Raw genomic sequence first — 22,049 nt, 5'->3', positions numbered from 1 at the left:
CCTTAGGGGTTGAATGAGATCCCCCATATTTCATTTAGTAAAAAATAAAAAAATCTAGTTGCTAGTTGTTTTGTAAAGATTTCAATAATTGTTTATCATCTACTCCATAACTTACTCTGTCATTCTGTCCGACCGTTAAAAGAATTTATGCAAATAGGGTAAATATGCAGGGAGGGAGGAGATATTGGCCTGTTTTCAAACTAGTCCCCAAAGTTTTATGATAACATTTTCTTATTCGTTGGCTGAACAACATTTCGGTAGTATGAACTCTTATTCCCTATAAATCTCTCCTTTAATAAAATATTAGATATAGACAAATCTTTATTCTAAGACTTGATTATAGAGCTGCTTCGCTTATGATATTGCATCTAAGAATTAATAAGCCATAATATTTTTATATTGGTAGAATAAATACTTTTAATGTCAAGCACTAAACCTCCAGATCTTCAGCTTCTAACAAAAAAGCTTCCTACTTTTTATTATCCACTAGCAGCTACGCCCCTAGAAGCCTCTAGGTAGGAGGGTGAAAAGTCGACCTCATAACATTTTAAATTTGAGTTTCAAAAGAGTAAAAAAATATTTTTTGGGGGGGAGGGGGTTGAAGACAAACTCCCCAAAATTAGTTCAAAACCTTCCTAGGACTTATAAGAAGCTTTACTGTAAAGGAGAATAATATCGGTTTAGCGGTTAGCGAGATCCTTTGGGACAGACAAAAAACGCTTACTACTTTATATAATAGGATAGACAAAGTGTTTCGCCCTTTTAGGGCTCATCAGTATGGCTCAATTCATCAGAGTTTATGTTGCACGTGGCGGGGCTTGAACCTGGAACCCTTAGATTACCAGGGCTAAAGGATTTTATACTCCTATTCTTAAATCTTACTTACAAGAAAAATTATAGAGAAACAATTTTTTTGCATAAGAATATTGTTATCTTATTATTGTTACTTACAATACTAACTACCTTGCCCCTAGCTTTAAGTAGAAGGCGGGGCCCAAAACAACCCCAAGACATTCATAAAGATTCCCTGAAAAGTATACAAATTTGGACCAGTATTTCCGAAGATCTTTAGCTTCAGACAATAAAGCTTACTAATTTATATTATACGACTAGAGGCTGTGACTCTAGCATCTACGGGCTCTGTTTTCAACTGGGTAAACATGGGCAGAAAAAAAGCTTAAAACCAACCAATTGCTTAAATCGACATATAAAATATCCTAAAACCATCCCAAAAACTATGTATATGAGGCTTCCTTAAAAAGGAAAATTCAAATAATTTAGTATGAAATCTAAGCTTAAGACAAAAAAACCATTACTTCTATATATTAAAGATTAAAGAATTTTATAATTTTTACCTTTATTCTTAAATCTTACTTGAAAAATAAATTATAGAGAAGATGCAAAAAAATCAAATAAGACTTAAAATAATCATTATTCATTATACTAAATCAAATATATTTATTAAAATATGGTGAAATAACATTTTCTTAAAAATAGAGGGGTAAATATGAGACAATGAAACTTTTTTATTGATTTGAAAGGGCAGTTTTTGTTACAGCTATTTGTTCATGTAGGATATCATCCTCAATTAGGTTTAGAGCTTCTTTAGGCTGACTGAAAATTTCTATATTGCCATCATGTACAACTATGGCAAACTTTGGTTGAGATAACATAATTATATCTCTACAAAGTAAATCATATTCATTTCTCTTCTTCTTACTCCGCTCAACATCTATGCTTGTCTCCTCATCTGAATAATTTAGTGAATACTCATTTCCCCAAGCTGCTAATTCATACTTAAAATCAATATTTTCATCAGAAAATATAATAATATTCTTGAATTCATTGAGTGCATTAAAATATTGTGTTCTAACCATATTGACATAATTGATATGTCTTGGCTTGTTTACTATTTCTTCTTCAAACACTTTCTTTGCCAGGATGTCATAGTCAATGTCATAGTAGCTCCAAGATATATCAGCATAATTTCTAGAAATGTTTCTCTTTACATCTTCATATAGTTCTTTGTAATCTGAGTTAATTTTCTTCTTAATTTGATCCCTTCTATCTTTTTTAGGTAAACTAAGAAACTCCTTTGTATTGGCCTCTCTGATAATATCTTTAGAAATTCTTGAGTATGTAATGATTGTAATACTCTCATCCTGGTCAAATAGTTTGTACTTATCTAATATTGTCATAGTTAAGCTACTAATATCACGTTTATCTTTATTATTATAGTGATGAAACTGTAGAGCTTTTCCTTCAGGACAAATATATTCATGCAGATTTTTATCTTCAATTGCTCCAGAACTATTTAATTTAGTTTCAGCTTTATTTTTAAAAATAATAATTGCATATGACATTGCTCTAAGTATTGAATTTCTAAAAATAGTAAAGAACCTTGGAACATTATCACATATGATAATGTTCCTTGCTTGAGCACCCTGAAATTCTTTTATACTTGTTACCAATATGCCTTCAGGTTTTTGTATGTATTCCCTAAAATCTCTGACAACTGATGTAGTTGAGGAAAAGTGTTTGTGTAACAATTCAAACACTATATTACTATATGTTCTTTCTGATAATACAACAACACTTTCTTTAGGTTTATGTATGAAATATTTGTTTACAGCAGCTACAACTAATAAACTAGGATTAATGTCATAAACATTTCTGTTGTAAAAGTTATGGTTACCCATGACATTAGTATCAGGAGAACAAGACATTTGTTGAGTAGAATCCTGTTCTAAAGCTTTAGCTAAATGAAGAATCTGTTGAGAATTTCTCATGTTTTTGGTGAGATTAACATGTACAGCATTATGATTCACTCTCATAGTTTCTAACCACATTGCTTTCTCTTTTTTAAAAACTTCTCTGAAACCTAAAGCAAGTTCATCTATTACTTTTAAGTTAACACAAATTGTCTCTATAGAGTTAGGAAAAACAATTTCTCCAATTATCATTTCATCAATAAATAAATGATCACAGTGATTATCTCTTAAAAATCTGTTTAAAGCATTGACTATATCACTTCGATAAGGATTTTCACTAATCCCTAAATATCTAGTATTAATAACTTTGATATTAGGATATGAGTCAAAATCTACTACAGCTATATTGTCCATGACAGAAGATTCAGCTCTTGCAAACTTTTCATGAAATCTATGTGAAAGTGCGGTTATATCAATGTAAAATAATTGATCTTTACTATTAGCTTTTGCACATTTTTTAGCTCTCTCCTTTAGTACATATGTTTTACCAGTACCATATTCACCATCTATGATAAGGAATTTAGCTGGTGAGTGTACTGCTTGCAACTGTTCTTTGTTGAGCATGTATACAGAAACATTGCTCCCTTCTGATAGCTTATCAATCATTTCTGGTAATTTTAATTGTTCACCAGATAACATATTCTTAGGAACATTACTATCTCCTGAAAGTCCTTCAGTCTTTCCTGTTAATGCTAGTTGTTCATCAGTTAGCATATTTTTAGAAATAGAGCTTTTTCCTGATATTCTTTCAGCCTTTCCTGTTAATGCTAGTTGTTCATCAGTTAGCATATTTACAGAAATAGAGCTTTTTCCTGATACTCTTTCAGCCTGTCCTGTTAATTCTAGTTGTTCATCAGTTAGCATATTTTTAGGAATAGAGGTTTCTCCTGATATGCCAACAGTTTTTCCTGTGAATGCTTTCTCGGTTTCTCTGCTAACTGTCAATGAATCTAATATCAATTGATTAAATCTACTTGATTCTTTTATTGAAATATGATATATCAATTCAGCTACAAGATTTTCATATTCTGTCTTATCATGGTTATCAGAATGAACTAGCTTGTGTTCAGATATCTGCTTCAACCAAGGTGTTACATCATCAACATCTTGTAGAATAAATTGCTGACAGTTGACACAGGGCTTTCTAGTTTCTTCGAGAATTGGCAAGTAAGGAACAAATGCAGCCCTGACAAACATCCAACTGTTAGAAATCATACCTCCAAATAATTTCTGCATGAAAGAAAAGTGTTGTTTAGTTTGATCTGCAGCATCTATTAGTAACTTTAGTTTATCTCCTTTTTCTTTAGGTCCTAGTTTAACCTCTATATTTATTATAGCACTGTGTTCTGGAATAATGATTAGAGAATCCCATTCTGTTTTTGTTTCTTGAAGTCTGTAGTTAAAGTATTGATAGGTATAAAATTTCTCCAGATTGCTAATAGGAAACTTATACAAGAATGTGTTTTCAATTTTGTTTGTTTTATTGCCTATTTGCTGCTTAAGCACCTGTAATATTAAATGTTTTATATTTAGAAAAATATATCAAAACTAAAGATATTTAAGAAAAGGTAATTACTATTAATCTCCAACTTCAGATGAACTTTCATTATCTATAAAACATTCCTTTTTAAACAGCCAGCTCTTTGAATCTTTTAATTCAAGCTTGTTTTCTTTCCATTTTAAATGTTCCTCTATGCATAAATCTAGTTTTTCCTTGGAAATGTCTTCAATGTCCAACAATGCCTTTATTCTTATTTCATGCTCATTAAAATCTGCAGTTTGATCTTTTCCTCTGATGTCTTTACCCTTCTTAACTAATTGTTGAATGCAATCTCCAGATTGAAATCCATTCATCACAAAATATTCAGTCTTTGATTTTCTAGCAGCATTAACAATGTGATCATGTAAGAGTTCTTCACAATGTTTGTCCAAAATTTGATCATCTTGATTCTTTTTCCCTTCTTTACCTAACACAGTTGGTTTCTTTGGTACTACATAATGATTTGGAATAGCTATAACTTTACAGTCGGGATCATAATAATAATCAGCTACTTTTTCTTTTATCGCATTAATCTTTTCTTTAGCTAAGATTCTCTGATTGTTTCCTGCAGGGCCTTGAAAATTTATACTCATATTACTAAATTCTTCAGCCAAATTTGATGATTGAAAATCTTGGGATGATAAAGGGAAAACTCCAAATTGTAGTCCACATGCAATTGTACACATGGAAGGATTTGTAGACCCCATCTCAACTTCATTCTAAATGTATTATGTGTAAAGTCATAATTTTCAGGCCTTTTTTCTTAGTAATAGAATTTGCATATAGCATCATGGAAATGGTATTGGATTTTCACAAAATTGAAATATGTAAAATGCTTTAAAGTTCAAAAATAAAAATAGAAAATTGTCAACAGAAGAGACATCATAGACGTCCAAGGGGGGGGGGTAATGGGGCGATTACCCCCCCCCCCCCCCATTTAAAATTTACCCCTACCCTGGGGGTACCGTAGGCACCCCCAACCATTTAGGAGGGGGTATTTATCCCCCCCAAACAATTTTGCGCACATTTTTAATACTAAATTTTTGATAAAATTTAGATTACCCCCCCCAAGCAAATTTTACCCCCGGGGTAAAAATTTTGGGGGGGGTAAAAAAAATTTGCGGCGCGCTTTGCGCGCCATTTTACCCCCCCTCAAAACCGAATTACCCTCCCTTAAAAAAATTTTACCCCCCCCAAAATAAAAAGCTTGGACGCCCCTGAGAGACATACAAAAATTTCTTTAAACAATAAGGATAAGAGCCTGCAGGATCATACCTTGATCTTTAAATTGTATTATGCTTTAAAATATCTTTTACTAGGTAATGATATTTTGGAATATTTTGGTTTTCTTATAACTTTGAATGTTTTGTTAAAATAATTTAAATAATTTTTTGGTATATTTTTAAAGACTAATACCAAAATTATGCACTCTCAAAATGCAGAATATATACCTTTTTAGTTTCACTACCAGGACCTGCACAACCAGTGTTTTCATCCATTTCAGTTCCAAATTTCTCCATTTCTAAATAAAATTTTATGATTACATAACTAAATGCACAAGTAATTTTAGAGTTCTTCAATTCAGTAGAAACAAGAAATTTTTATTGTTTTCAAATTTTGATTTTAATAAACACAATTACATCAATGACCATTTTTAACTAAATTTTTAATCTTTAATCCCTCAGCTCTTGCAAATTATTATTTCTACAATGATTGGCTTAGCCTCCAATCTTTAGTATTGTGTAAGTTGAATTACTTCCTCTGCCCTAAAGTAGATAACAATCTTTTTAAGAGGTAATTGCATTTGTCAATGAGATCTTTTGCTATAGCAAGATTAAGATAATTTCTCCAAGATAATATAAGTTTCAACCTTTTAACAAGACTTACCTCAACCCAGTATACAGCTATAGCATTGCAAAGAAGTTTGTTCTTTGCAGGAGCAGTATCAGCACTACCAGCTGTTGTTGGGGTAGCAACTACTTCTAGTTTCTATATTTGCAACACTGTCACATGTTTTGTCGACAACACTCTCTTGTCAACAAAATTGCCTAAAATTGAAAGAGGTTTAGTAAAAACTAAATCAACTTAAAGTTCAATTATTTTTGTCTTGTTGTATATGATAAAATTTTTGTGTTATATTATAAAGATTATAAAATATAAATTATAGGATGACCACATCCATAGCAAAGACATATTGCCAAATATTTATAAAGTTGAAATAAAAAAGTGTTGCATGCTAGAAACGCAATAGTAAGGAAAAAATTTACATGAGATTACAGGATTCCGTCTTATTTGGTAGTTCAGTTTAATTTCATAAATTTCATTTTAATTCCGTCTTATTTGGTAGTTCAGTTTAATTTCATAAATTTCATTTCAATATTTTTAAAAAAGGATACATATCAATGTGGGTGGACACAGAGAGCCAAGTTAAACAGACAAAAAAAGTTGTAGATACCTTTTGGAAATCTTTACAAAAGATTCTATGGGTACAAATCTTGTATTATCTAATCAAATCATAGATATGTTTTAATATCAACATGGTAAATTCTATCAATAAGCAGCAAATCATTTATAGTTCAAAATATTAAATATGAAGAGAAAGAAAAAGAGGGATGAACAGCAGGGAGTAAGGGAGGGGACAATGGGCAATTAATTCAATTTAAGAGTTTTTGAAGAAAGGCCATGAAATCCAGAATAATCCAGAAAATTTGGTGGAAATTGTAAAGTGATTGTTAATTAAATCTAGAAAACCATAAACTAAAAAAAAGTTCCAAGAAAAAAAGCAATCATTTGAAAATTAGATGACCAGTATTACAGACTGACATAACCATTCTGTAATTAATTACTAGAAAAATCTCCCTGAAAAGAGGGAAAGAGAAAAGAGATTTAGGGGCAAGTGATGTGAACACGGAAAAAAGGAGCAGGCAGGCGTGTAGGATAACTGCTAGCTGGTTGGGCAAGAATATGACCCACACGCCTTCCTGCCCCTTTTATCCTGTTTATTTCTCCACCTCCCTTCTCCATTTCCCTTTCTCGTCTACTTTAAAAAAGGAGGTGGGGGAGAAGGGAGTGAAATAGAGTATGGGAGGGTGGCCGTGTATATATATTTAAACTACTCTCTGTCTGCAAAACTATATATATTCAAAACTAACACAGTGAGAAGCGGCATTTCTTGCGCAAGTACCCAAACTCATTCAGAAACTGCTAAATTCTTGCACATTCCCTTTAAGCAAGTACCCAAAGTCTGAGACTCCTAAAGATTGAATATTCGATCCATTGTCCCCTCCCTTACTCCCTGGATGAACAGACCTACTTTACTTATGAAGTAGATAGTCTACAAAAAGGAAATAATAATTTTTATGTACCTTTTACCTATACACAAAGGATAAAATGATTGTTAGGAGTAAAGCTACTAAGGACCTGCAAAATAAAAATCCTAATGATAAAGTAACAGGATGTTTGTCTGTTATCATGTCTAAAATAATGAAAAGAGCTCACCGTTACACGTGGAAGTATGGATGGATCAATCCTAATTAAAGAAAAGTGTTGCTTTTAAAACTAGGCATTTTAGTTGCAAGTGAATTTTTATGTGTGGATTTTTTCAATAAGTGTGCAAAGGATGTGTGTGCACGCCCTTAGTGTGTATGTTTGTGTACACACGCTAAGTGTGTGTGTGTGTGAACGCCCTGAGTATGTGTGTGTGTGTAAATGAAAACTGTGTAGTTTGTGTGCGTGTGTGACAGTAGGCCTTCTTAACACAACTTTTCCATTTGACGTCTTTTTACCGCTTAACCGATCGAGTTCTCCTTAACAGAGAAGCTTCTCATTGGTCTCAGTAAGGTTTAAACCCCCCCTTAAAAAAATCAACCCCTCCACACCAAAAATTCTCATCCTTAATTTTTTTATTTTAAATTTAAAAAAATATAGTTATCAAATTCAACTCCCCCCTTTTTAAGTGCCCATAAAGGCCTCTAGGGACGTAGCTGCTAGTTTTATTTAAAGTACATAACCTAAGGCATAAATGTATCTTTGAAATCAATTGTACATTTTTAACATGCCTAAAATAATGCTAATGGCCATCAAACATTTACAAATGAACCAATCCTAATTATAAAAAGCTTTGCTTTTGAAAATGAGAATTTGGTATTGTATGATACATGATACTAAAAATAGTATTTGAGAGGGTTATTTCAACATTTACTGCAATATACATTTTTAAAAGTGAAGCTTTTCTATAATTAGGGTAGATCCGTCCGTACAACCGTCCGTGCGGAACCGATAGCTTTTTTCGTTAATTTAGGCATGTTAGAATTGTCCTACAGTTTTCAAATTTTTAGTGCGATATAATAATCCGATTGATCTGCTTTTCGGAATACTGATTCCTAGGACAACTCTATAATCAAGTCCTAAAAATGTACGTATGTCCTTAAACATTTTCCAGTATTTAAGCCGTTTTTCAACAAAAATACTTACAATTTTGTTTAAATTTTAATACATGTATGTATATTCTGACACTCTACCAGTGTTAATGTTCGTTTGTCCTGCCATTTCAGAGCTTGTTGTCATCCTTGTTTTTTAGTTGCCTGTAGTGAGGGGGTTATGGCCCTTAAGTTTATTTCAACTTAAAATGAAATATATGTTGCATTTTAACTTTTGGTTGAGCGTATTCTTCTGTGGATAATTAAATTTTATGATACAAGAGGCTGCACCCTTATATAGAAGAGGCTCATTATCTTAATAATGGAAAAAAGCCTTAAAAGCATCCAAAGGCTTAAATAAAAAAATTGCTAAAAACCAAAATTTTTTACTTTATAGAATAGGATAATATGATTTTATTTATATCTTTTTAAAGAACATGTCCTAACTTTTGTTATTTTTTTAACCCATTTGTGACGAGCTCCCAAAGTTCAAAGTTTTCATTAAACGGGATTCAACAAAATATATTTTTTCAAAAATTATTCCTCAACAGAAATAAAAAAGTAAGGTGTCAAATTAAAGATCTTACTATTTTTGTTCATAATGGCAATTTTCTTTTTGTGTTGCGTTTTAGTACCTTAAAACCAACTTAATTTTTTTTAAAACTTAAATTACTTCAAAAAAAAGATGTCTACAAAAAAAAACTATTATATATAAAAATTCTATGGATCACTTTACAATTACATCTACTACTTACTAAAAACACCGACTAGATATTTAAATAAATATATATCACTAAAGGTTCAAAGTTTTTTTTTCAACGGTGTTCAACAAAATAGATTTTTTTCAACAGAATTCAAAAAGTAAGGTGTCAAATTAAAGATCTTAATATTTTTGTTCATAATAGCAATTTTCTTCTTTTTTTTTGTTGCGTTTTACTACCTTAAAACAAACTTAATTTAAAAACAAATTTAAATTACTTCAAAAATATAGATAAGCTTCGCTATTATTAAGAGGCCTACAAAAAACCGATTGCATATCTAAATTCTATGGATCATTTTACATCTAAAACTTACAAAAAAACACCGACTAGCTAATTAAAAAAAAATCACAAAAGTTAGGACACCTTCTTTTTACTAATTTTTTTCTCGGTATGGCTTCAAAACCGATTAATATCCGCTTGGTTATAACCAGTTCTAAAAAATCATGTATAGCTTCGTATTACAGATAATTTTCCACAAATATTAAAATAAAAATTGACACTAGTTTTGACAGCCCGGACCCTCGGGGTTGACAAAACTGGTTTTATCGTAGTTTTTAATTTCAATATCCGCGGAAAACTTTCTATAATATGATGGGATAAATAATTATTCGTACCTTATATTGAAAATCACATAAGTAGTATACGTATAAATAAGTCTGAACAAATCTTATGACTAACATATGTAGTATTTTAGTAAACTATTTTCAATTCTTTCTTTTGGGATAAAATTAACACAAACCGGATTGATATTTCAACTTTTAAAGCAATCATGATGAGTCAGTATAGTAATGCATATATGTTTAGGTTGCCAAACAAAAACATCATTTTTATTATTCATCTTTTTGCCTATTTTTTCTATTTTTAATTTAGTTTGAAGAGTTAAAAAAATTAATCAAAAATTTTTGTTAACAATGTTCATTGTCAAAAAATTCCTAATGATAAGGGCAGTTTTGCCCTCGAAACGTTGAATAAATCTAAAAAGTCTTATGCCTTGAGTTTTTTTATTCTAAGGATTTACAAGTTGGGTCTGTAATCATTCGTCCTTCTTAATTTTGGAGAGCGAGGTCTCAACCACCCAATAAAATAGCCTAAAACCAAGGTATTAGAAGTCAATATATTTTATTTTTGCATGTCACATGCCCTCATTGGCTTTATCTGAAAAGATAGACAGACAGAGACATTCCATTACTTTGTAATTTGAAAATTTAGTGGTGTTGGTTTGTCAACCCAGCTCCCATTACCTTTACTCTATATAGCTTTAAACCTGCTCTGGACTTAAGCTAAGCTTATCTGAAATAATTTGTCTAACAATTTACCATCTACATATATACATTTAATAGTATTAGGACACATAAGATGAATATAAATTTTTAAAAATTAAAATTTTTCTTTCAAATTTGAACACCGTGATTTGACTTAATTATTTAGGCAATAAAAAAACTTGTTGGGAGGGATTTCAGGGATAAGACAATGAAGGATAAATTTTTCTTTACTATCAATTATGATTAGCAAAATTACCTCTTCTGTACATTAAATTTTTTTTGTGTGTTTAGATATTGTTTAAACTCTCCTATTAAGATGTTAAAAAGTACCCAACACTTTTTGGGTACAAGTATAATTTACAGTCCAATATCCTCTCCCTCCCGTGATAAGTGGGAGTGTGGGTATAGCGGGGGGTAGGTCTTGTCTGTGCAAGGATCTAAGGGATAGGACAATAAGCTCTCGGATTAAGATTCAACATTTAGTGGCTTATAAATATAGCAGCAAATTAATTTTACTTTCACTCTCCCGTCCCTTACTTTCCTGATGAATTTGTTTATATTGTGGAATTAATTTTCCAAGAATGGCTTTGAAACCGATTGATATCCGCTGGACTAGAACCTGCTTTACAGATAATTTTCCACGAATGTTAAAATTAAAACAATAAAATTATTCCAGTTTTGTTACCAAGTATCTGCCGCCCGTCGGGATTAACCAAACTTGTTTAAATCTTATCAATTTTCATTTTAAATATCCGCGGAAAGCTGTCTATAATACGATGCGATAAGTAACTAATAAGGATATATTTTTGTGTGTCAATGAAGGGGTTTGATAGTAGCAAAGCATGTATATAAATCTGTCCGTCTGTTGATAATGGGGAAAACGTGAATTTCATGGCTGCTATTCAAGATAGACTGTTGAATTTTAATGTGATGAGATTATTTATTATTTACCAACCTTCCAGTATATAATTTACTTGGTCCGTCTGTCTGTCAGTTTGTCGGTTTAACAGTGAATGATTTTTAAATGCTTTAAGACATATAATTAAACTGTAATAATTGTAAAAGCTGTTATTAAATTAGAATGTGTTATCAAGAATATTGATATATCATGTGTTTATCATCAGGGAGGAAGGGGTCATTGAACCGTTTATTACACTAGTCCCCAAAGTTTTATAATAATGTTTTCTATCCGTTGGCTTAACAACTTTAGGGACTTTTATTCAATTTTGATTGGTTCATTAAATTGAGTGATCGAATGTTTAAATTTCTAGCTGTTAGATAATTTTGTATATCATCGTTGGGGATGTAAATTAATTTATCAGCCATTGTCCTATTTCTTAAGATCCCTGTTTTTATAGGGATCTTCATAACAGTCGTTTCCGAAAAAAGGTTTGTCTTTATGCGTAACAGTAATTAGTATTTCCGTACAATTGCCCAGTTCCTTTACGATACTTCAGGACTCGTCAGCAGCGCCTCAGTTAAAACATAACTTTAAAATTCTTTCTTTTGGAAACTTATTTTGCACACAATCGGGTTTAAATTTTAGGTTCCTGCTGCGAAATTTAAGTGTAAGGTTGCGTGATTTTAAAATAAATTAAAATATTTTTTTTATTTTTTCGCCTAGAAGCATTGCAAGATAGTTTCCAGTATGGCTTCGAAACCGATTAATATCAGCTGGATTAGAACAGGTTCTCAGAAATACTAAAATACATGTATGGTTTGCCAGCAACGAGGGGCTGAGTTTTTTAATCTTATACTTTTCATTTCAATACCCGCGTAAAGCTGTCTATAATACAATTCGATAAATAACAATTCCATGCATCCAATGCTTTAATTCTGAATGATTCCAAATTTCCAACCTTTTAAATTTTATCTAACCGTTGCAGGAATCAAACATGCAAAGCTTGAACAATTCTAACATGTCTTAATTAATTAACTGCTATTTGTTACGGCTGACAATGGACATACCGATCCTAATTGTAGAAAATCTTCGCTTTTAAAACTATGACTATAAAATAATAATTATCATGATTTTAATCATATGGCCAATTATTGACCTAATATTTTATTAATTGTCAATGATTTCACACAAAGTACCATAATGAGCAATTGCTCTCCCTCCCCCATTAATTTAAAAATAGAAAATAATGTTGGGGGGGGGGGGGGAGGAGATATTCGTTTATTTCTTTAATTAGGTGAGGTTATATTCGGGGCTGGGTATCCTTGCATGGTTAGGCAAGGGCAAATCTGACAACCACCCCCTTGTTATTAATACCTAAATTGGCTAGTCGAGCACTGAAAACCAACTCCCCCTGTATTTGAAATAAATTGAAAATAAAATAAGGAGAATTGTATTTTTTTAATCTGTTTGTTTTTTACTTTATGTTAGGTTAGGTTAGTTTATATTTGGTACTTGGTAGGCCCACAGGGTTCAAAAACTTCTATTTGCATATTAAAAAATACATTTGAAAAGTTTTGTGATTTTATCCATAAATTAATTCTTGTTTTATGCTCTTTAAATCTGTGAAATGTCCATTCATAATTTTTTGTGCTTTGGTACTTGATGTTTTCATTGTTAAACTTCTTGTAAACATTTTTTTTATGATCAATTGGAAAAAAGGAAAAAGAACCAGAATGTCTCTTGTGTAATATCGAGCATGTTTTTTTTTATTAAACTGACAATAGACTGTTAATTTTTCTCAATGATGATTCTTATGACACGATGGTATTAACAAAAAATCTCTTTAATTACGACTGGTTTGCTTTGCTTTTAAGGACGTTGTCATCCTTAATTTAACAGTGATATTGATTTACTTGAATTTTCATTTCTTAATCATTGAAAGCAGGGAGGGAAGGGACATTGAACTTAAAATTATTAGTACCTCTAAGTTTTTAAACAAGTTTTTTTGTTCGTTGGCTTTAAAGCTATTCTAGATTGATTTATGATTAGTCTTTGCACAGTTACTGTGTCCAAACTTTGCAACCAATAATCTTGAATACTTTAGGTATAACCTTTGATTATCATAATAGCCTGTACATAAATATATCGTCCGATGTCCCATTCTTTTTTCGGGTCCCCAAAATTTTTTTATAACGTTTTTTTATTCTTTGACTTAACAACTTTGGAGACTTCACTTGGTTGGTTCATTAAATTGAGTGTCCAAACTTTTTAACCACTAATTCCAATCTAAAAACGGGTTAATTATGTGCATTATCATTCCGGATGTACATCAATTTATATGCCACTGTCTTATAGCATTAGATCCATGGATTATTTATGACATCAAATGTTGTTTTTTAGTCCAACTGCTCATTATAAAAATTTGGATTTAATCGGTTATTATTCAACGAAGTCTATTATAAATTAATTGATTTTTCGGTGCGAAGTAACTCTAAAATCTTCTCCAAAGGTTCAAGGAATTATAGTTTTAACTTTTCGGAGAGAAATAGCCCTGGAAAATATTTATTTTCGGTAATTATGAATGTCGTCATCCTTGTTATAATTTTAAAATATATAAGTTAAACTGCTTGCTAATGGATTTATAATTACTTAAATCTTATTACACCAGAATTTTATTTACTCTAATAAAGTAAAACAAGTAGCTAGCTAAAATAACAATACCCCCCATAACCCATCCCCTACTGGATGAAGGAACTAACCATATAAGCAAGCTCAATTGACGACAAATTTTCCCGTGTCAATATATCCACTTATATCATATATCAATTGTTAAACATCTTGCTTTACACTAATGAATCTTTCAATAGGTATATTACCCTGAATGGTCTATGATAGGTGAAAAATTTTCGTCAATTTAGCTTGCTAACATGCAACTTATTTATTGGTCAGTTCGATCATCCAGTGGGAGGGAAGGGGATTGGGAAAAGGGGGAGAATCGTTACTTTAGCCCGCTTTACTTGAGAACATAAAAATCTAGTTTTAGTAGTAATATATCCATTTACTAAGCTCTTTAAATAGTTTTGCTGTGTTCATTGTGGAAATAACATGAATGACAACATCCATAAAAGCGAAGATTAACAAACCAGATGAATATTTACCAACAGATTGACTGAATTTTTAAGAAGTTGATGTCAATATTTAGTGAAGTTGATATAGGTCTACCAACATGATTTATTGAGAACCTTTACTTAAATGTAAAAGACAACTTCTAAACATATAATCTACCTACGGAAAAAGCAAACTTTCTAAAATGGACAGACATTTTTTCTAAATTTACATAACTATTTTATAGATACTCCTGCAAAGTTTTAAGTTCTAACAAGCCTCAATTAACGTTATGAGCTAACAGGCGGACGTAGTAACCTTAATCAAATTATAGAAAAGCTTTGCTTTTAAAACACACAATTCTAACCTTCTACCAAAAATGAAAAAAACATATATTTTTTATAGTCACATATATTTAAACGATTTTTTTCTTCAATTTGTCGACTTTTTATCTTTACAATAAAGAAAAAAGTTTCATTCTCGCACAGTATTTGCAATCTTGTTGTCCTCATATATCTAGCTATAAAGATAGCGAGACAGAAAATTTTTCTATCTCATTATAATGACAATCTAGCTAGATAGATATAGACAACAGTATTTTTTTTTTTTTACAATATTATTGAATTTAACATATATTAATAATGAAAATAAATGAAAGATTTATTTAAAAATTCTGCCCATAAAAATTTGGCGGCTGTGGGCAAAAAAATATTTCTAACGTCCGGCCACCGAATTTTTTTTGGGTGAATTTCTTTTTATTTGGAGATCTACAATGTTTAGAATTATTAATATTATTATTTTTTCCCCGATTAATGGTCTAGTTTTTACATTGCTTGGGTCCTAATATCTATCTAGGCTATACAATAAAATGTTTTTATAAATATTTTCTTTTTGGTTTTACAACAAATTTCATATTGTGCTTTTTTTTTGTTGGAAAAAAAAGTTGTCAAAAATATTTTTCTTTGTATTTTAAAAGACCACAATCGATTACTAAATATATATGATGATAATTATCAAAAAATCTAAATATTAGCTCACCAAGACTAATAAATTTTGCCATCAATTTAGTGAAAATTTTGAAAAAATATATTTTTTTTTAACAAATTGCATTTTTCTTTTAGAAATGAAGGAATTTTTCCCCTCTGTTTTTTTTGACTATAAAAAAGGGGCATTTCATTTGTATAGCGCCCATGAAAGAAAGAAAAAAATGTTTGAATTATCTAAAAATATTCTTTTTTTTAAGTTGCTGAAATGCCAATATATAATATATATTATTATAATCTTTGTAAGTGTGAATCTTGAACAGATTTTATTAATTGATCATCAGAATCATGTTTGCCAAATGCTAACATTTTTAAAAGAGAGATAGAGAGAGAACCTAATAGAGAGCAGGCCTGCTTTCTGTTAGGTTCTCTCTATCTCATTATTTAGTTTATACTAATTTCATACAACATACCTTATATAAAGAGGAATAATATCACAAAATGATTAACTATATAACCAAACATTATATAGATAATACAGAGGGGGGTAGCTGGGGGGTGGTAAGGGGGGGTCCGGCTAGGGGGTGTAGAAGAAAGAAGGGGGGTGCACATGATTTCAATTAATTATTTTTTATATTGCACCAGAAATTTGACTTTTCATTCTGCAAACACCTCCCTTGCTTTCTGTATTTTTTAATTATTAAGTTTAAAAATAAAAGTGATTTTTTTGTTTTTTTGGTAATACAGCCTAATTAATAGCTGTATGTAAAATGTAATAATTATTGGGAATATACAGCCAATTTAGATCTTTATCATCTTTTTTAATTATTTACAATTCAAAATATAGATATGACAAATATCTAATTTATTATTATTAATATTAATGCCACTGGAAATAATAAGTATTTTTTCGCATGGATATAGTGTAGTTTTTTTATTAGTCTATAAAATAAAATGGAAAAAATAGTAATTAGGGATAAAATTTTGTAGGTGCTTTTCATCACATGTTTAGGACTTATAATTTTTGCAATTGTAAAAAAATAATTTTACAGGAAATTTAAATATATTTTCTTTTTCTTTACAGCCAAAAACTAAACAGAGATAACTTTCATCCACACGCACACAGGTCTAAAGATATCAAAAAGGGGATTCCAGGGCTGATAAAGTATATTTATGTATCAGCTCTAGAAACCACTTTTACGTTAGGATTATAATAGCCACAAATTACTAATAGTAATGCTTGTATTTTGACATCTAGATATTTTATTTTTTTTCTTGCTGTTGGTTGGTTGGGTGTGTAGTACGAGTTTTGGTGTGAACAACAAGTTTCAAGTTGGTAGAACTACTCCATATTCTCTGATTCTTTGTTTTTTTTCTAGGTACAGGAAAGATATTTGAATCCAATGCTGATATTCTATTAAGCTAGAATATATTTTCTTTGTCTCATATTCAGTCCAGGTTGTTTATTTTCTCTAGTATGGTGTTTGTGTGTGGGTGTTTTTATTATTAATCTATTTATATATCTTGTTATAAATATTATATGTAAGGTGGTCATTCTGTTTAATTTATTCAGACTATGATGATAATAATGTTTATTCTGAGGAATCAACAGCTACGCCAATGACAGCTGTCAGCGGCTCTTTTTTCACAGCAGATGCACCAAACATGGCGGCGGTAGCGTCCTGGTCACTTTTCACCGAGGATGGACTGGCGGGACTTTTCACACAAAGATTCAACGGCATGGAGTCCTCCGAGTCGGAGCAGCTGAAGCCGCCGCTGCTGTTGGCCGTTGCGGTTGACTTCTTTTGTGCGCTGGCCACAGCGGCTGCCGCCAGGCCTCTGGGCAGAGAGGAGGCGTTTAAGGAGCCTGATAAAGATGGTGACGAGGTTGTGGTGGAGTGTGAAGGTGCCACAGGTACAGGTAGATGCCTGCTGCTACTACTACTGCTGGCAGCTACAGACGCCGCCGCTGCTGCTCCCGCTGGCGACCAGCAGCCTCGTGCCGCCAACTCGGTGGCCGTATGGGCGGGCAAAGGGGAGGCCGACGGAGAGGATGGTGTTGTGATGGCACACATCAACAAGGACTGCGACTTTTGGTTGTGGTGCTGTTGCTGCTGCAAAAGATGGTGGGAGCTTGGGGGAGGACGGTACCGCCCGCTGTCAAGAATCAGGTTGGCCAACAGCTCGCTGCGCTCCTCGTCGCGTTTGGCGCGCGCCACAGCCACTGGCCGACTCAAAGTGGTGGCCAACAATGATTGGTGGTGGGTGGGCGGTGCTCCGCGGGACAGTGTTGTTATTCCACTGCTTCCAGCCATCATCTGCTGGCTACTCGACACCATGCTGCTGTTGGCAGCGGCCGCAGCAAGCAGGGCACTGATGCTGTTGCTTGCGGCGCTGGCGGGTGGTGGGCTGGAGCGACGCTGGTAGGTCGGAGGAGCCGCTAATTGACTAGCAAGGATGCTGTGGCTGTGGACTAGACTGCTGCTGCTACTGCCAGGGGATACGGAGCCACTGCTTCCTGTATCCTGGGTACTGCTTGTAGGCTCATCTCCATCCTTGCGGTCACTGTGACGAAACTTTTTGTGTGGCTTGTACACCTCATCCTGAAAATTGGAAATTCCACCGCCCATGTTAAACGGCTGCGGAGGCTGTTGCAAAGCCCGCTTCAACAACGGATGCTGTTCCTCCAGGTCGGGCCGGCCTTCATTGTCATCGCCAGCGTTGGGCAGCATTGCCCCGTCCTCCATACTTGACCGCGGGCTCGAGCACACGCTTGTATTTGTACTATGGGATCCCTGGGCCTTAGGAGAGTCAATCCCAGAATCACTGGGGGAGTCCAGTTTGCGCGCCTTGTACGGACACTTGGATTCTTGGCTGCTGCTGCTGTGGCCGCCGTGATGATGATGGCCGTGGCCAGCTGATGTGTTACTACTGCTGGAGGTATCCTGCTCCCGGGGGGAGGGGCTGGTCTGTCTTGTACTGGATGAACCACTCTCGCTGCGCGACAGCTCACGCTTCCTACTTGATGGGTGTTGTTGATGATGATGGCTGCTGACTGACCCAATATGTCTGCCGCCGGTCACGGACTGTGACTGGGACACGGCGCCCGCTAGCTGTGCGGACAGGGCTGGTGACGTCAGCGCGTTCAACAACACGGAGCCGTGAATTTTGAGGTCATTAACAGAAAGTTTGCTAAACGTTTCAGAATTGGCGATGGACTCGCTGCTAGACACGGAGCCCAACGGGGACCGGCGCAGGTCCTCCATGCTGAAAGAGTGACTGGTAGCGGGACTGTCGGACGAGGATTGAGGCGACCGGGACCCCGTGGAGTCGCGGTCCAGACTGCCAGTGCTGCAGTTGGCGTTCTCCTCCCATTCTCTGTCCACGTACGACTGGCCGAGGATGGCGTGCTGGGCCGCCACCGACACGGAAACAGCGGCGGATGAGGAGGACGGCGGCAGCGGCGAGGAGGAGGTGAGGGAGGACGGCGTCAAGCTGCCGCCAACCTCGTCCCGCATTACTTTGGCCTGTAGTAAGAATTTCTCTGTGTGTAGGGTGTTGAGTGTGCGCAGGTCCTGGCAGATGGCGATGAGCTCGGTGAATATGGCGGAGTGGCGGGGATGCTGCGGCACCAGGATGCTCTGCAGAATGTTCTTCAGCTTGGTCTGCATCCGACCCACCAACTCGGCGTTCCTTAGCCCGGGACGATCTAAAGATATGAACAATTAAATTACGGAATTTCTTTTTTCTACAAAGAAAGAAAAAAATATGGAATAATTTAAACTAGAAACCTTTTAACTTTAATATCTTGAAAATCCTCAAAAAAGATTTTATATAATAGAGTAAAGTTTTCAAAAGAACTAATTTCTAAGAGAAACCATAAGAAATAACTTTTTTAAGACAACAAATTATTCACAATATTATGTTCATATAAAAGAATTGGGTCATTCCATCAAAAGATTTTTCAAAGCCTTTGCAAAGAAAAAAAGTTTTATTTTAAGGCTTTTTGGATTTTCATAGAAAAAAATTATCTAGGTTTCTGATACTTTCAAGTCTTCAGTTTCATTAGAAAAAGTTATGAAATTTATAGATTTAAGTAATAAATTAGTTATTAATGGGTATTTATTGAATCGTTTTATAGACAGCTTTCCGCGGGTAATAATATGAAAAATAATTTAATATTAAGCTCAGTTATGTTGGCCCCTATGGACTGGAGGCTTAGGTCAATTTATGATTTTTATCTTATTATAGTGGGAAATTGTCTACGAAATACGAAACATGATTTTTCATTATGGCTCATTAAGCTGCCTACATACCTGCAGAGATGATGACGACAGCACAGAAGAGACCTATCTCAGCATCGCTCAGCTGGAACCGGTTTATCCTCTGGGTCAGCTCGAACACGTTGTCCATCAAAAACTTGGCGTTGCCGGCCGGCATCGCCGATATTGTCTCCCGCCGTATCACATCGCCGTTCATACACACCAAACTCTGAAATTAAAAAAGAACCGTTAAATTTACTTAAAACCAGGGATCTAGAGGGATAAGACAATGGCCGAAAAATTTATGTACATCTCCAATGATGATGCACAAAATTACACCTTTTACATATTAAAGTTAGTGGAGCAACGTTTGAACACTCCCCAAAGTTGTTAAGCCAACGAATAGTAAGACGTTAAAATAAAACTTTGGGGACTAGTGTAATAAACAGCTCATTGCCATCTCTCTCTCTTTATATCTGCTTGAAACACTTTTTCATGTTTGAATATTTAAATTTACACATATCTGCTACTTTCTTCCCCCTCCCCTCCCTCCCTTAAATAAACAAATTTTTCAACAATGTTTGTTTTACACAACATAATCTTGGCCTAAAGGCCATTAACGCCGTACGTACGTACGTCACAGAAAGTGCAATTTGAGGGAGATATCCGAGGGAGGAGGGAGATGTGAGAGAGGGAGGGAGTTGTGTGTGTTTATTTACGCTAAAATTGACATTGAAAAGTGCAGTTCTGTTCTGTAAGGCGCATGATAAACAAACATAAGAAGCATTTATTTACATATGAATTCCCCTCTTCCAGGCATCTTAAGGAATAAGACAATGGACGATAAATTGATGTTCGTCCCCCCTAATGATGACAAACAAAATTACCCCATATGCAGATTAATTTATTGGTTGAAAAGTTTGTACACCTTATTATTTATCTTCCATTGTACTATCCCTATATTCCTGCTTTAGATATTGCACTGACTTTTCAGATAGTCTTAATATTTATTTATGATCTGGGAAAAGGTTAAGCTGGAGGCGGCTGGGGGGGGGGGGGGTTGTATTCGAGGGTGCAATGCTTATTATAAAAGAAATGAAATAAGTTTGGGGGGGGGGGGGATATTACTACTTTTGTCATTTGACCTTGAGGGGATTCAATGCCCCCCCTTGTTGTGTTATATTGTATATATGCACTTTATGTATTATATGTATATCATCTTTTTTCCTCTCTTTCTACATGCCAGGGATCTGAAGGGATAAGACATAGCATCCCCAATGATGTTTTACAAAATTAGTCCTTAATTGTTAAAAAGTTTGAACACACTAGTTTGGAACTAATCAATCAGATTCATAACAGCACCCAAAATTTTTGAGCTTTCGAAAATCATAAAACTTTGGGTACTAGTGTAATTTACAATTCAATGTCCCCACCCTCCCTGCTATATACACAAACATAAAGGGTCATTGGACAGATGCTACTTCAACAATAACCCCCCCCCCCCATCCAACCTTCACTGCCTTATTTAAGTAGCAAAGCTACTCTATATATACTTTGGGTTTGTCCGTCTGTACTTCAAGCTTGGCAACAAAAATCAATTCAATCATATAGATCCAAATTTCTATGTAAATTCCTATAATCATAAGGCATATATATGGATTAAACATTATTAGCAGTTATACTGCTTTTAGCAGCTTTTTTTGCGCAGTTTTGGAGAAAAAACTTGCTTTGAAAGCAGTTATGCTTGGCAACAAACAAATGCAAAAAGTAAATGCTGTTTATTCAGATAAAAGCCCCCGTGTTACGCTTGGACAGGGGAAGGGGGGGGGGGTATGCTTTGGCAATTTTAGGGGTCTTATTTTTAATATCTTAAATGTTAGAGTAGTTTTTAAGTATTATTTAAAATCCCTTTTTGAAATAGAGTTAGATTTCTTAGTATTATATTTAAGGAAATTATATATTAATGTTATAAATAAATATAGCACTATTAATGTATAAAATTCCGTTAAAATTATGCGTTGTCCGTTGGGCTAGTAATGATAAAAT

At 33.8% G+C, this 22,049-nt stretch overlaps 2 protein-coding genes across 3 annotated transcripts in view; both read right to left on the bottom strand.

The window, feature by feature from the left end:
* Positions 1 to 1,425: 1,425 nt before the first annotated feature.
* On the bottom strand, positions 1,426 to 10,216 carry LOC145322495 (uncharacterized). The gene is made up of 4 exons (XM_080164522.1): positions 10,105 to 10,216; positions 6,199 to 6,359; positions 5,763 to 5,833; positions 1,426 to 5,030 (listed from the first exon to the last, which is right to left on the bottom strand). Exon 4 carries the CDS (start codon positions 4,005 to 4,007, stop codon positions 1,527 to 1,529), a length of 2,481 nt encoding a protein of 826 aa, XP_080020648.1. The 5' UTR covers positions 4,008 to 5,030; positions 5,763 to 5,833; positions 6,199 to 6,359; positions 10,105 to 10,216; the 3' UTR covers positions 1,426 to 1,526.
* Positions 10,217 to 16,296: 6,080 nt separating this feature from the next.
* Positions 16,297 to 22,049, bottom strand: part of Eip75B (Ecdysone-induced protein 75B) — a 164,215-nt gene continuing 158,462 nt past the window's right edge. For both annotated transcript variants that reach the window (XM_080164520.1, XM_080164519.1), the window contains exons 8-9: positions 20,058 to 20,232; positions 16,297 to 19,450 (exon numbers count right to left, since the gene is read on the bottom strand). In XM_080164520.1, the coding sequence (XP_080020646.1) occupies positions 17,334 to 19,450; positions 20,058 to 20,232 (2,292 nt within the window). In that variant the 3' untranslated portion in view covers positions 16,297 to 17,333. The remainder of the gene's footprint in view (positions 19,451 to 20,057; positions 20,233 to 22,049) is intronic.

Source organism: Acartia tonsa, chromosome 6 (genome assembly GCF_053477335.1).
Source record: "Acartia tonsa isolate MP-2025a chromosome 6, ASM5347733v1, whole genome shotgun sequence".
NCBI classification, from domain to species: domain Eukaryota; kingdom Metazoa; phylum Arthropoda; class Copepoda; order Calanoida; family Acartiidae; genus Acartia; species Acartia tonsa.
Note: the sequence above shows the minus strand (reverse complement) of the source record. Positions and strands in the feature narration are given on the sequence as shown.

Excerpts from the sequence above, each read along its gene's own strand:
- LOC145322495 (XM_080164522.1), bottom strand. The coding sequence starts at position 4,007 with ATGCAGAAATTATTTGGAGGTATGATTTCTAACAGTTGGATGTTTGTC.